Raw genomic sequence first — 16,856 nt, 5'->3', positions numbered from 1 at the left:
TCATTCCCTCCCTACTGTAAATCCACCCCAAAAGCAAGACCAGTTCTGATCCTGTATAAATGTGAAGTAAGACCACGATAATACTGAAGTCATCCATCCCTAGTAAGGCAATAATAAAAGCATCAAAGTCGGATATCACATATCCATTCGTAATGAAACACTCCTACCTTTTCAGCTTCATATAATTTTCACTAGCTGCAGGTCTGCATTCAGCACGTTGCACCACTATTCCTTCCAAGGCAAGTTTATCTAAAATGAAAAAAACCAAGCAAAACTAGACATTAAAATGAGTGTCACCAACATGGTCAAAATTTGAATTATTTCTCACTAAGTAAGAATTTACTAAATAAAATGTAATTACAAGTTCTCAAATAAAGTTCTAAAATATTTGATATTTAGACACCAAAGAAATAAGCAGGAAAAACATGTTTGCACAGTTGGTATACTCTAGACTTCCTTATTTTGCCTTCAGATGTTTTATATATTAAGAATGAAACACAAAGATCAAATTTGAAGTAAGAAGTGGCAACTCCTTTCTCTAGATGTTGCACTCTTGATTATCTAGGAACTGCTTTCTGGAAATGTGCAATGAATATAGTCAGTGACTATAAAAACATAATGTACAAAGAGAATCAATTATCAAGTATCCAAAATTAGTGGACAGTAAAATGAAAGTTAATTTTATTCCTATCCTCAGGAAAAGAGTAACACACTTTCATCTTATTACAATATAAAAAAAAAAAATTCACTAAAGGAACAACATATGCTAACACTCAGGAAAAAGAAATAAAAACTTTCAGTTAATAACCTAGGACATCACGTACATGCATTTTAGCTAATACTTGTCTCCGTACAGTCACCTCCGTGACAGTCGCTGTTATCCAACGAGACCACCTTTTTGCCTAAAGCGATGATGACTAACAGAGCAGTAACAGCCTACTCAATAAAGGTGGGGAAGCCCAAAAATTAAAAGCAACTTGATGTAGAAAGGAAGAGAGAAGTGATGGTGGGCAAACACCTGCATCTCTACTACAATGTTCTAATGCATAATGATGGGGGGGAGGGGAGAGCCTGTCAATTTGTTCCTCTCTTTTGGACATCGCCAGTACAGCCTTGCCATACAACAAACAATGAGCTTTAATGGCTTCATTAGCTCTCACTCTTTAAAATGTATTTCCAACAGAGAGTCTTGTCTTGCTGTTGGGGTAGGGCACCACATTGCCATTGTCACTTCCAGTTGGCAACACAAAAGATAACAGAAATGCTTAGATGTACTGATGCCAAGTAACACAAGGCACTCTGAGACACCTCTGATTTTTCTATTACCTTATAGACTGAAATATTACTACATCTGCAAATCTAAGTCTGCTCTCCCCGAATAACGCAGAGAGCAATTACTCCAACATCATGTATTTTAAAATGATTTAATCTAAAATTTCTTGGTAATCCTTGAAGGGAATAAGAATGCCATATTTTTTTCAGATAGTTTTGAATGAAATAAAGAAAATTTGTATTAAAACACTTCTGGTTTTGCAGATTCCTAGGTTTATGGTCAGGAGAGACAATTTGGCAAATTTGCCTGACTTCCTTTGTATTACAGATAGAAAAATCTTATTGTCTTTCTTCTCTACAGAACCTTGTGGCTAGTCGTACTATTTGTACATACTATTTGTGGCTAGTCGTACTAATATTGCTGCTTAATTTCTAATAAGAATTTGACTCCAGCTTCTAGCAGTTGGTTCTTCTTATGACTCTCTATACAGTCATAAAGAGTCTTTCAGTACCTGGTGTTTTCTCCCTTTGAAAGTACTTACACATAGCAATCAAATCATTTCTCAACCATCTTTTCAATAAATGAAGTAATTTAAGCCCATGCATTATCTCATCACAAGGCATTTATGGCACACTTAAATCAATTTTGGGTTTCTTATTTGCATCTTGTTCAATCTTGAAATGAAGTTGAATACAGAGACCAGAAACCAGATATAATACTATTGTACTGATCTTACAAAAAACATACATGGAGGTTAAATAACAGATACAGGAGCTGGAATTTCTCTCACCTCACTTCAGCCATCTCAATTCAATCTCTGAATTCAGCTGAGAGAGGGAAGAAGGGAGACCGCTGAAAGAAAATTGGTTCCACTTCTTTTAGAATTCAGTGATCTGCCTTGTGTTGGATTTTTTTTGTTGTGTTTTTTTGCGGTTTGGTTTTGGGGGGGTGGGGCAGGACAGTGGTGTCTGTGTCCCATGACCACTTCATGTTTAGATGGCTAAACTGTGTTAAGATCAGTTTGTCTCTAAAAATCAAGATCTGAGGGTTTACGGAGCTGACTGGCTATTATATTACTAACACAACTACTTTGAGTATTTTCTAACCTCACATTTTATCTATGTGCTCTGCATTCCCAGTTCCTAGGGGTATAATTGCCTTTGGCAGATTCTGTGAATTAAGTGATCCCAGTCACACCGTGACAGTCCTGTCATAGCTATTCACTGCCTGACCACCATTTGTGTCAATCATGACATTTTATAAGCAGTGATTCTCACTTACCACTACTATCCTCCTCGCTAATCCTGGAGGAAGCCCTTCAAACTACAACCCCCGTGGCTTCCTATTCATAATTACTTTCTGATAACTGTCAGTTTTTCATCTTGTTCTGTGTTTGCTGATTTTTTTATACATAAATCGGAATGTCACAAGACTCTATGTGCAATATGAAATGCTAAGCATGCTGTTACTTTAAACTCACAATCTTCAAAATAAACAAATAAACAAAATTAGGTTTGTTTGACCAGAAAACCCTTGCATAAAGCCATGTTTGCTAGCATTTGCGTTATTTCCAATCTTATCTACCTCTTGAACTCCATAACAATTTTTCCTCTAGTTTCTCTGGCACAGGTTCAAGGCTTGCTAACCTATATTCATCTGAGCAATCCAGCCCAGCTGCCCGAACACTGACATGTCACCATCAATCTCCCTGCACCTTGCAGAATTTTCGAATTATTTTTAAATTTTAAGGATTAGGATAGGTAAGCATAGAGCTCCCCCATACCAACTATTTAGGAAATGAACCTGCCAATTAAGCATGTTTATTCTTAGTATTATCATAGAATCACAAAATAGTTTGGGTTGGAAGGGACCTTAAAAATCACTTAGTTCCGACCCCAATGCCATGGGCAGGGACACCTTCCACTAGACCAGGTTGCTCAAAGCCACATCCAACCTGGCCTTGAACACTGTCAGGGATGTGGCATCCACAACTTCTCTGGATATCTCCTCTTCGATGTCTTGGCTAATACCCTCTTTTAATTACCTCTGATCCAGATTGACTTCTGCAGTCGAATCCAGATCAAATGTTCCAGTCGCCTCACAGTACGAGGCTGTCCACAGTCTCCAAGAACACTGCCTTGCAGCTAAGTTTGTCTGATGTCTAAGCTCAACCACTGTCCAAAAGCCAAGGTTTATGTCCCATTTTCCCTGAACCCTCTTAAGCATTTTAACATACCCAGAGAGTCTAGCAGAATAAATCTGCAAAGACACATGCAAACCTCTTGATACAAGACTGTAGTGGGGGAATACAGTTTTTACTATCTTTGCAGCCCACTCAGCCTTCATTCACCAAACTCAAATTCAGAGACTTGAGTCTGTCTTCTGTTGCAGGACCACAGCTGCACTGGAAAACATCCAAAGTGCTACACATCTGCCTTGGTATTTCCATAGTCACATCAGCCTAGAAGGTAACAGATGAATAAGGCATGAAAGTGGCAATTCCCTGTTAAAAATACCTACTCAAATTAATGCAGATAGTACAAGATAAACAAATAGGTTTGGAAGACTAGCTAAGATCAGTGATGAGAAGGGAAAATAAAACATTTTCCCAAGTGTCTTATGCTCTCAGTTGCCCTAAATGGGATGGCAGGTACAAATACAGTCAGTGCAGCTCCCAACAGGCTGGTCTACGTGACCCATAGCTTCATCGTTAGTTGCCAACTGCACACTCACCCTGACGTCCCTGCCCAAATGCCCTGGTGCTAAGTCATAAAGTAATTTCAACTGTTGTCTCAGTGAGACGATCGAGAGAGATGCTGGGGAGATGCTGATTCCAGCTTCAAGTCCTGCTGACAATCATTATCAAATGAACAGAATGCGGTAAAAGCATTTAAGGCAATTTTCACAAACAGGCATAAAAGAAATTTACTGAAATTGTGCAGAATATGGTCTGATAGGGATTAGATTGTTGGAGTTTTTAGAGAGAGATGGGCTGACTTGGAGATTTTAATGTATCAGTCTTCTGTTTGACTGCACTCAGCTCCAATTTCCAGCCACTGTGTCTTATTAGACCATTGACTGCTAGGTTGAAGAGCCTGCTAGGAAAGCATTTCTGCCCATCCATGCACTTATGCACTCTTCACCTTTATCAAGCCTAATAAAAATAAATCATGTTTCCTTGAATCTTCCATTATGCCATTTTTTCAGCTTCTTAATCATTCTTATTGGCCTGAAAAAGTTCAGTTCATGAATTTCTCTCCTGAGACGTTGTCTATCACAGCCAGACTTGACAGCATGTGGGACAGGATCTGGTCCTTTACCAACTGTTTCACTTTGTGGGCAGTGCCAAGGAAGAAGGAGATGAATACCTTACTCAGTATGCATGGTTCTCAGGCAGCGGTAAAAAGCAGAAGAAAGTACAGTAAGGAGAGGCTATGGGCACATGTGCTTCCAGTTCCTCGACTGGTAGAAGCTGGGCTGTTGCTTCCCAGCTGTCATGGTTTAACCCCAGTCAGCAACCAAGCCCCACAGACTGAGCATGAGCCTGCTCATTTCTAGCTGAAGACCACTAAGTGATAAATTCAATCTAGCACATTCCCATCAAATTTGTCATTGTCTCAAACCCTTTGAGCCTCACATTAGGCACCAAAAAGGACTGCCATGGTTTAACCCCAGCCAGCAACCAAGCCCCACGCAGCCACTCACTCACTCCTCCACCAGCAGGATTAGAGACAGAATCGGAAGGGTAAAAGACAGGAAACTTGTGGGCTGATGTAAAGACAGTTTCATAGGGAAAACAAAAGCTACACATACAAGCAAAGCGAAACAAGGAACTAATTTGCTGCTTCCCACGTGCAGGCAGGTGTTCAGCCATCCCCAGGAGAGCAGGGCCCCATCACACACAACAGTTACTTGGCAAGATAAACACCATCACTCAAAACGTTCCCCCTTTCCTCCTTCTTTCCCACAGTTTACATATATAAGCATGATGTCATATAGTCTGGAATATCCCCTTGGTCAGTTTGGGTCACGTGTCCTGGCTGTGTCTCCTCCCAGCCTCCCATGAACCCACAACTTCCTTGCCAGCGTGGCAGTATGAAGAGCACAAAAGGCCTTGGCTCTGTGTAAGCCCTGCTCAGCAATAAAAAAAAAACCCTCTATATTATCGACCTTGTGTTCAGCACAAATCCAAAACACAGCCTCATAACAGCCACTGTGAAGAAAGTTAACTCTACCCCAGCCAAAACCAGCACACCAGCATCCAAGTTGGAAGCCCTGGAAGTCCACTCTGCTCACTTAAACTGCTGTGCAGCTTCCCAGCTACTACATGTGTTGGCTGGACATGGAATAGCCCCCCCCTACACTAGACCTAAGCTCTGCTCTTACAGACTAAAGGCATTTTATGGCACCTCTCTTGCATTCAAAAGGTTGCCTCAAAGCTGGTGCCCTTCTCAGACCACCCTTCCCTAGCAGCTATGCAACCAGAGAAAAGGATCACCCAGTCTTCACCTAGCATTCCCTTATTTAGGAATCCAAGGACGCATCCTACATTTGTTTTACTGACCATTGCACAGAAAAATGACCTTATGCTCAGTTGCCAGTGATGTATTATACATAGATCAGAGTCTCTGCCCTAACTCTCCTGCAAACATATACACTGCAAGCCCTGTCTAGAGTGTATTCCTGGGCATATAAACTTCATATCTGGTGATGTTAAAATACTATCCCAACCAACAATCCAAAGGGTTCTGCATCAGCAATGTACTGCCTTACTGATTACACTCTCATCAGTATCATCTCCAAGATCACCAGTAACTATCTCTTTCTTGGTCGCTCACTAAAAAACATAGGACCAAGAACCAAATCACAGGAACATTTGAGTGATAATTCTCTACTTAACATTTCCCAGTTTGAAGCCTGCAGACAATTTTTGTATAGCTAAATTATAGGAAAACTAATATGGTATATATACATTCTAATACAAAATGACAAATGAAACATACTGCAAGATTTAACAGAAAAAACATCATCCGCTTTTCTGAACAAATTCTAACTAAAAAAGAGGGCAAAAAAATTTGGCACCACCCATTTTCTGTCCACCCATATTGATTAGTATTATATTGCTTTCCCTTAATTTTTAACTGATTGATTTCCAAGTCAGATGTTTTATTGGTTTTCATACAGTACCTTTTCATATTTAAATACCTGTGTCATCCAATTCACCTTTCAAATACTGGCACAGCATTTGCTTTTCCAGTCTCGTAGCACTGCAGTGCTCTAAAATTATTAAAAATATCAACAGCAACCTGAATAGTTTCTTAGAAAGCCCTTTGAAAACTCTTTGATGCCTAAAAGAAAATTCAGGGAGAAAAAACTCCAAGACAATTTAGTTTTGAAGGTGAGATAAGGAAAGGATTTAATTTGTGCCTAGGTATAAAGCTACAAGACGCGAGTGTGCCTCTCTGTTATAGATGTTACAATTTATAATACTGCCTGTCCAATCCCAGATTTTCCACCCCCGGCTTTTGCCCTGGTCCACCCTCAGTCACGCCTCTTGGGAATTGGGTCTGGTGTCTCTGAGACCCTCTCTTCATCATTCTTCATCTTTTTCAGGGTACAGGGGGCACATAGTCATCCAGTTCTTGACTGTACTCTGCGGTTTAGGCCAAAGTACGAGTGTTCTCTAAACAGAATAGGCCTACCTTGACAAGAGACTAAACATTTGCTAAAGGAATTCAGGGGATATTTGATATGGGGAATTGGGGTAAAAGGGTTGTAGTTACTATGCTAAAGGTAAGGGAATAAGTGCTGCTGCTTCTAAAACCTACTTATAGCTACTTATAAAACTTATAAAAATTAGAAAAATAAAAAAAACAGATGGACCTTAAGCCATCACTTGAATGCTAATTTTTCAGACTTGCTGATTTGAAAACCTTCAATTTTAATTACTATGTAGAGCTGTTACTACGTAACAGCTTCAATGGCTGTTAATCAACATCTGGAGATATAACTAGAATGAGAATATCTATGCTACCAACATCGTGAAACAGGAGCTACTGAATGGTTTAATTGTCCAACAACCTGGCCAATTTTCTGTGTTATGACATTAAATGGCAAGTAAGCTGCCTCAATAACCCAAATGGATTTCATTAGCATGGCTTCCTAATACACATCTAAAATTCTCTCCGTCTTATAGCTGAGTTTTCTCCTCATATCCTTTTGTACTGTAATAAATAAAAGTAGCTGCTTTCTGTAACCCAGGTTATTTTCACTGACAGCAGACTGTCAAAGAGGCTGGTACTCTTTGGATAGGTAAGCTGAAAAATTGGTAAAGCACCAACTTTTCTGTAGTGTGCTCTGGACCTGAATTCTCAGTTCCATGGCACGCTCAAGCTTCCAGACCAGGAGGTTCAGGAAGAGGGTGGAAACTGAGCGGGAGTGACCTTATTTTCCAAAAGGAAATTTGTAGGGCAGAATGAGGAGCAGCAGGCTAGCCTCTTCCTCCTTGGTTTTGTTTTTCTATGTAAGTGATAAATACCAGCACTGCATTTTCACTGTCTCCAGGATGGCTTGTCTGACCGAGAAGAAACTGAAAAGCTCTGTGGATTGCCCTTTGGTGCAACCCAAAGGGTGACTAACTTGGAAACTGAGTACTACTACAGCCACTCTCCTAAGTGTGTGTAAGGGTGCTTAGTATATTTTCTGGCTTAATATGGAACCAAAACAATATGCTTTCAATTGTTGGATTCCGGCACTATTCCTTACTTGAATGGCCAATCCCAGCATACAGGTGACACTGATAATCTGTGAAGCAGCAGTCATTTCAGGATTGCTAGCTACACCCATCGGCAAGTGGGACACTTCAGCTGGATAGGGCAGAAACAGACAGTTCACTCACAGCAAGGGAATGCACCCAGCAACAAGTTACTCTGTCTCAATACAAGCTGGAAGGAAGAAGATCTGGGATGCATTTAGCATATCTCAGCTGTCACACTGGTACACAACAAAAAAAGACTCTCAAAGCACAAAAACGGTCAAAGTCTCGAACTTGATTGCAAGAAATACTTCCATATCTTTGCCAAAATGAACTTCTGGATGATCTTCCAGTGCACGGGCAAAAAGAAAAAAGGAAATCCAGCATAGCTACACCTTCATAAAATAATGAGCTATATGAAACCGCCCCACTAAAACTACAAGCACGATAATACCATATGTATCACTGAGTGCACAGGAATAACCATGGCTTTTTTGAAAAGTCTTGTAGTATGGCACAGAAAGTGGAAAATTTTCACCAAGAAATGCCAGGCTTTAATTTTGTATCACAGATGACTGTCAGCTGAAGTGAAATGAAGTTACATGGGTTTGTGGTGATGAAAATTTTACAGCAGCTCTAAATTTTTCAAGTCTCAAAGGTTTAAATGTAAATATTCATGAACTCCACAGAGTATATTTTCCACATCAAATTCATTTTGAATATTTTATCATACAAACTACTAGAACGATTTTGCATGATCTTTCAAAGAATACTTACTCGTTCACCAAAGTGGAAAATTTCAACTGCAAGAGTTAGAACACTGAGAAGATGATGAAAATTTAAGTAAGCAGATACTGTTCTGTAACTTCTGTCTCTTAAAGTGTAGACGGCTTAACTGGCCATGGAAAATTTCTTATCTTTTACAAATCCCTGCTCTCCTTGTAAACTCCTTCTCACCTGTGCCAGGACACTCGTAGTTCAGTTTCAGAGTATTTCAAGTTCACTGTGTAAGATGCAAGCACCACAGAAATCATTCTCTTAGAGTTTAACAGACTATAAGATGCTTTAATACTGTAGCTACGCCTGATCTAAGCCCATTAAGTAAATTTTCCATTACTTGACAATAAACTAAATTTGAACGGATGTCACCTGTAACAGAAAAAAAAAAAATCATACTTGAAACTAATTGGCTCTTTCATTTTCTCAATTATTAATTCAATAACCATGAAAGGATTTAATTTTGAAAAAAAATCCAAATGTTTAAAAATTAGAAACTAGTTGAAATTCCTTCAACTGAAGTTATGATGAACATATCCATCATATCAAAGAGTTAAAAACAAAACCATGACTAATTCCTGATAAATCAAACCTAATGAATAATATCTGCTTAATATATCACATACAGCAGCAGAAAAATTTAGTGTGTAAGTGCTAGAGATACCCTGGCAAGAAGAATAGAAAGTAAAAAAAAAGTGCATTTATTTGCGCTAGATTCAGTTATCAATTAATAAAATATGATAGTGATTACCCTGCAGTATCAATAAACAGCCTTAGAGACAGTGGGAGCAGTAGAAATATTTAGAAATAGAGCAGAAGAATTTACATAAGAATAATTGCCTTTCCACTGCTAATCAGGCAAAACAGGACACATCTACCTGTAAAGTGAAAAATACATCTTGAAAAAGATGGGACCTCCTCTCCAGATCTAGCCCAAGGTAAGCGTTTGCTTCCACCTGTGCTGGGGAATGCATGCTGTGGCTCCCGTCCGTCCGCTTCCCCAAGGAAAGGCACACAGAGATGTGTGGAGAGCTTTCCCTTTCCTGCTCCAAGCTGCAAATGTTTAAAGGGGAAACCTTTTTTTAAGAGGCAACTGAGAGAGAGGCTTAAAGCACAGGAGGGAAGACAGCCATTCGATTCCGACGATGTTTTGCCTCCCCGCACTCAAGTGTTGCTAAGCTATAATGTTATGTGATGTTCAAAGCTATCTCTAGGCACACTAACCCTTTGTTCCACAGGGCAGCTCAGTTTTTCTATCAAAAAAGAACAAACTGATGCTAGACAGTCTTGATGACTTAAAAGCAACCACAAATATAAATAGTAAATACCCCCTCTAAAACAGTTTTTGTCTGTGGCACACAGAAAGGCAGTAAGCAAAACCTAATCAGGCTGCAGCTCCTTGTTGGAATATCCTGTGTTGGTGAGGATATTCCCTGTGACTGCAAATGAGAGCTTTCACCAAAAACTTAAAACAGTCAGACCAACAAGCCCTAAGCATCACCTCCAGAGTATCTTCTGTGGAAACATCTCACTGCTGTGCACGTGTCCAATAAATGAGTGTCATGCATGTGCACACACTCCATAGATGACAGCCCCCTTGTACAGACAGGGACACCTTTCCTTTCAGTATTGTCCTGCTGTATGCATCAAATACTATACTCATTACCAAAAAAAAAAAAGTCAAAAGAGGCCTTGTGAAAATTAAAATCCTTGAAACATAAATGAAGCTATCTGTTTAACACCTTAAGCACTAAATATGATTTGGCTTGCTGATACTACAAATATATCCTCAAGTATTAAAGATAAGGTGTCATTTAGAACAGTAGTATGCATTTCTGTGGATAAGCCCAGAAGCTACGTAAACTTCTTAAGACTTAAAGAAAAGAAGGAGACAAACAGCTGTTATACCCTTCTTCCCTTATACAGTTAAATGCAAATTCTCCTTTACAGTCATATTCCTGCTATCACCCTGCACACACAGCTGATACGCCACCTACTGCAAACCCAAGCTGGCAGTCAGAGCAATGCTAGCAGCATTTCCATTCCAACATCGTTCCGGAGCTGAATAAAGGTGCTTTTTAAAAAGAAACATCCTCTTTACAAGCTAACAAGAACAAAGCAGGATAGCTGGTTTTTTGTCTCAGCTTCAATAATGGAGAAAAAAGCAAGCAGAAGAGAAAATGAATGCGAAGAAAAAAACAGCAACTCTGAAGGCTCTGAGCAAGACAAGGAATATAAAACGTCTCTGATTACTCTGAATGTTGGTGGTTATCTATATATCACACAAAAACAGACACTAACCAAGTATCCTGATTCATTTCTGGAAGGGATCATAAACGGAAGAATAATGTGTCCATTTGATGCAGATGGTCATTACTTCATAGACAGAGATGGACTCCTTTTCAGACACATACTCAACTTCCTACGAAATGGAGAACTTCTTCTACCAGAAGGGTTTCGAGAAAATCAACTTTTGGCACAAGAAGCTGAATTTTTCCAGCTTAAGGTACTCTCGGATGCAGTGAAATCAAGGTGGGAGAAGGAACAGCTAGCATCTCGAGAGACTACTTTCCTGGAAATAACTGACAGCCACGACCGTTCACAGGGACTCAGAATCTTTTGTAATGCTCCGGATTTCATTGCAAAAATAAAATCCAGAATTGTACTGGTGTCTAAAAGCAGGCTGGATGGATTTCCGGAAGAGTTTTCAGTATCTTCAAATATTATTCAATTCAAGTACTTCATAAAGTCTGAAAATGGTACACGACTGGTACTGAAGGAGGATAACACCTTTGTCTGCACCTTGGAAACTCTTAAGTTTGAGGCTATAATGACGGCTTTAAAATGTGGATTTAGACTGCTGACCAGTCTGGATTGCTCAAAAGGGTCAATTGTTCACAGTGATGCACTGCATTTTATCAAGTAATCACAAAGGCAAAGGACAATGCAGCCAGTAAACCTCCTTCAGCTGCAGCCTCCTGGCATCACAAATAATGTATCTAACTAGCCTTGTACCACAGAGCTCAGCTGCTAATCAACTGATGTGAGCTAATGGTATGTAAATCTCATAATGACATCTATCTCTGGCTTACTTAAGCTGAATGAAAATTTTATGTCTGAATTTAATAAAAATTACCTGTTAACATTGTAAACACAGATTGAATGCTTTATGCTCTTTGTAATATGTTTTCCCACTGCTGTCTTTCAAGCAGAGTCTAGCTGAATTTTTATGTACCTGTGTGACTAACATGCATACACCTAACTGCTCTGCTGAACAGCAGTGGCAGTATTTTCACATAATAAATAGGCTTAAAATATGTTTTGCTTATAACAAATTTAAAATGGATTTTAACTGGAATAAACGATTTTGACTGTTCATTAGTGTTTATGCTAATCTATTGTACTGCATTTGCAAAAAACAAGATTGCAAGAGAGTTTAAAATTAATCAACTTGATTTTAAATGATTTCTCAACTCACAACCAAGTTTATACTATGTTATTACACTAATAACAATTGCCAAAAAGATGTAAACCAACAAAATAATGCTGGGGGAGATTCATTCTATTATGGGAAACGAGTTCAATCTGCACAGAATGCTACATTTTCTAATATATATACATATCAAATGGCTAATAAAAATATTTGACATAAAGCTAAATGTAACAGGTTTCCAGTAATGACATCCTACAATGCTATAGTCACTATTTCCTAGCAATCATTTGTGCTCATAAGGACAGCCAATTACCAGAGCCCTTGCTTTGCACAGTGGCTTACTAAATGCAACTAGTACTATCAGTTTTGAATAGACCACCTGCTGGCATTTAAGATTATTCACTCTAAGTAATAGAGTGAACAAACCTTCATTCTCCTCATCTCCACTATTTATCAAATATTTTCATTTATATTTTAAACAAAGTTGTAATAGCTTCTATAGAACAACTGTAACTAATTTAACCACAGGCATTACAAAGCAGTCACTTCACAAAAGCAAATTGAAAAATCATCACAAAAGGCAAAAAAAAAGCTTCACTAAATCTAAGTTTAAGCTTTGTCATTGAACACAATCATCATTCACAGCTCATGTGAACACAAAATTCAGGTAAAATGCTAATAAAAAAATAAAAAAAGAATAAAAAATAAAGAAATAAAAACCCCAACTAAGTAGTTCTCCCAAAACATCAATTTTGTAAAGGAAAAAATACGAAGAATGTCAACAGAACGCAGTACAATCTATAGTAGAAGCGACAACCAAGAAAAACAGCTAACACAAGACAGGCTGAGTTTTGTTTTGGATTTTAGAGGGAAAAAAATCAATCCTTAGTAGTACCTACTACGAATATAAATGCAAGGTCCATTTATCCTTCAACATGAAACTGTTTCACTTGTAACATACAAGTGTTGCTAACTAGGTTCCTTGCCAGACATGAACTAAGACGGGGACTCCACAACTCCAGACCAGGCAGCAGTGACTGAACCATATTCCAGTATGATTTTATCAAATGGGAAAATTCAACCTCTCTAGAATACTCCCTCAAAATGAATCCACTGTCTAGAAATGATCAAGTTTTCTAATCCAGTCCCCACAGTACAGACTTACAGTTCATAAAAGGTGTGGTTCTAAGTGGAACTTTTCCAAACTCAACTATTTAAAAATCAGATCGCTCTACATTTCAGGTATACAAGCTGAAGAACTGTCCATGTATCCCAAAACTTTTCTGAATTTGTCCAAATGCATTAACTATCTACAAACAAAAGGTATAATATAGTAAAATACTATTATTTACATATGCCATCAACGTGCCATCCTTCTCTCCTCCCCCTCCAAGTTCTTTTCTAATTGATATATTAAAAAAAAATCCTCATTAACCAGTAATCTTGTGCTTATAAGAATCTGTAGAACTTCTGTGAAAATAAATGTGAAAGCTCCCCTAAAAGAAATCCAAAATCCTGCTGATCTTCTAGGACAAGATCAAGAAACACCATCACACAGAACAATTACAAGAAAAGGCCTTTGTAGACACAATTCTCTACACGAGCAAGAAAAAGTGACATGACAGTCTAAAAAAGCTCCATAACGAATCCACAAGTTTTAAAGCAGCACGCTCTCAGTGCTGTCAAATACACAGCCTGCATCAGCACAAAGTGGAGGAGGCTGTTGCTCCTAGGATGTCAAATCATCCATTTCCACTTAAATGCTTGTGGTTATAACCTTCGTTTGTAATGGATCTTTACTGACGTTTAAAACGTCATTGCATTTGAAAAGAAAAAAAGCCCAAATCAATTTTGATTTCAAACAATTAATATATGTTAATTAAAATATGTTGTGGTTGTTCGCCTTTCAGTTGGGCTCTTAGGATGCCAAACATCAAGGAATCAATCCTTAGCACTTTATATCAGAAAGCAGGACCTGTATTTTATCAGATAATGATTTCACTCATGAAAAACCAGTAGAGAATTTGATAGGTCTGCATTTGTTGTAGAAAATACTTTTTGAATGAAAGTTATTCATAAACTGGTAATCACAGGTAAAATGCAAACCATCTGACACATCTTCTAAGAATATTCTATACAATAGTCTATAATAAAAGATTTACAGAAAGCCTTTATTTGTCAGGTTTTCGGTTCAGAGTACCTACTGCCCTCTTAACCTGTGAAAGAGAACTTGAAACCCTTTTTTTAAGTGAAAAATGTACAGCTCTAATCATTAGTAAAAATAAACACCTGTGTTGTTTGGTTGATTTGTTGCCTTTTTTTTAAGATTCAATGACTCATTACGTTACACACTTTTAACTGGCTTTTTTATATTTCTGTGTAAATAACACTGACATCTATGGCATACATGTGAAGTCATCTGCTGTAACACTAACTTCAGTGTTGTCTTCTTTTCCCATTTTCATGAGCACTCATGCATTTCTGCAAGTGTCAGGGCTTGAAATTTTTACAAGCCATCTCTGATCAGAGGCACCTCACTCAGTTCTTTGAATTACACAGCAGAAAGGAATATAGAGTAAAAAATTCGTTCTTTTCCCTGTTCACATTGAACAAATCCACAAGTATATTGAATATATCAGCTGCCATATCAGCTACAGACACTTCAAAGTACTTATAAACTTGAGTAATTTTTCAAACTAGGGTGGAGGCGTGTCTTGCTTTGAATAAAATGATCACATAAAATCTCCATACTGTGAATAATGTTTCCTTTTTACTCCATAAAGATATTAAATAAAACTTAAATATATTTTGTATATGTTGTGTCAGTCCAGTGGATACTCGTGTTCCACCATAGTAGGGTGTGCCAGAAAAGGTACCCAGTTATACATCAGCTATCTCTTCAGTCTTTCCTTTAAGGCTGGAAATTTCAAATTCAATAACTACCATGACAATAGGAAAGCTGCAAAATCAAGTGCTTAAGTCAGAAATACCAACAGTTCTTCTAACAACATCCTTTAGGACACAATGTGCATGCAAAGTATTTCTATTTTTCTTTCTATCATTAAGACTTGGATCACTATGAACTTACCAGAACTCTCCTGCAAGTATCAGGAAGGAATGACAATTATCAAAATTTATCCAATGATCTTCAACTGCTTGGCTATGAGTAAAAAGGAACTTCCTCCCCTCTCCCCAAGGAAGCACTTAACCTGCTCCCAGGCTTGGTCAGCTCCACTTGCCTCCTGTCCATTTTCTTGGGTGAGAAAAGGGGCCACCAAGCAGAAAGGACAGAGGCAGTCGAAGGTAGGACCCCCCCCCAAAAAGAATATCCTTGCCCCTATGAATTCCTTGAATGACTGCTCATGGAAAAATATTAATAGCTGCCAAAGTGACCAAAATACTGACACTTGGATGCCCATCTTTCCCCACTGGCAGAGGAGAAGCCAAGGGCTCCTTATCACACTTGACAGTACGCTGGCGTAGGTACCAACTGCATGGATTTCTATATGAGGACAAAACTACGAGGCTGCACTACACCAGACTAAGGTCTGTTTAGCCCAGTGTCCCCTGGTCATTGTGAACTGTTTCTAACCCCTGAGCCTTCCCATCTCCGGGTAGAAATCCCCATTTTTGATCCTTTGACCCTCATATCTTCCCCCTTGTTCTCTCCTCCCATCATACAATGACTTTTCATTTTTCTTTCACCAGGCCATTCCTAGGGATGCCTAGGAAAGAATATAAAACTAGAAAAAACATATATTATGCCCCCTCAAAGTATTTCCTCAGTCTCCAAACACTTACTGCCCAATGACTTCTAGAGTTAGATTTGGTTTCTAGGAGGAGCCTTGATGCTGTGAAATACACAGGCTGCACGAAGTCCAATTGCAGCTCCAACTCTGCACCTCCAGTTCTAGCTCACCCACTGGTCAAAGTTTCGCAGCACCATAATTGCACTATTGACATTTTCAAACACTCATGTCTTATTTTTTTTACTATTTGTACCTATTACAACTGTTTAAGTGACAATTAGTCTCTTCTTTTCTACAGTGGGGAATGCCCCTCTAGATCATAAACGGAAAAAAAATTACATCATCATTTGCAGCAATCAGTGGTATTATTATTTTCACTTTTAAAAGCATTGCAAGGTTTCCATTCAGTAAGATGAGAACAGCTTGAGAAAATTATCTTCCTTCTCCACTCCCCATTAGTATACAAGCAGAAAAATGGCAGGCAATAAATAATACAATTTAATAAGAGCAGTATCTCATCTTATCTATTTTGGGTAGAAGGGTCATGTTGCCCTTACTCTGTTGATTCAAGAATCAGGACTGGGGATGAAGAGGACATGTTAACTTGGGTATATAACACAATAAATATTATTTTCCTAGGCTAGATCATCTTTGCTAAATAACTATTACATAATCCTAATTTTGTCTCCTGCCCTGCAACACAGGGCAGATTCATAGGAAAGTGACTACTAGTTAAAAACCTGAAGGAATTTTTATACGAAGAGAGAGGCTTGCATAATCCACTGGGTTGAAACAAAATCAATAAATGAGACACAAGAAATTTAGGATCAGAAAAAATAACATTATGGGGTTTATTTACTTTTGAAATAG

General features: G+C 38.4%; 2 protein-coding genes across 2 annotated transcripts in view; one reads left to right on the top strand and one right to left on the bottom strand.

Moving 5' to 3' along the window:
• GTF2F2 (general transcription factor IIF subunit 2) overlaps positions 1–16,856 on the bottom strand; it is an 87,443-nt gene that overhangs the window by 46,771 nt on the left and 23,816 nt on the right. The window contains exon 6 of the mRNA XM_017815107.1: positions 168–249. Coding sequence (XP_017670596.1) covers positions 168–249 — 82 coding nt within the window. The remainder of the gene's footprint in view (positions 1–167; positions 250–16,856) is intronic.
• On the top strand, positions 10,767–12,182 carry KCTD4 (potassium channel tetramerization domain containing 4). The gene has a single exon (XM_017815108.1). The coding sequence runs from the start codon at positions 10,957–10,959 to the stop codon at positions 11,728–11,730; it is 774 nt and encodes a 257-aa protein (XP_017670597.1). The 5' UTR covers positions 10,767–10,956; the 3' UTR covers positions 11,731–12,182.

This window comes from Lepidothrix coronata, unplaced genomic scaffold, assembly GCF_001604755.1.
Source record: "Lepidothrix coronata isolate B3197 unplaced genomic scaffold, Lepidothrix_coronata-1.0 Scaffold48, whole genome shotgun sequence".
Lineage (NCBI taxonomy): Eukaryota > Metazoa > Chordata > Aves > Passeriformes > Pipridae > Lepidothrix > Lepidothrix coronata.
Note: the sequence above shows the minus strand (reverse complement) of the source record. Positions and strands in the feature narration are given on the sequence as shown.

Excerpts from the sequence above, each read along its gene's own strand:
- KCTD4 (XM_017815108.1), top strand. The coding sequence starts at position 10,957 with ATGGAGAAAAAAGCAAGCAGAAGAGAAAATGAATGCGAAGAAAAAAAC.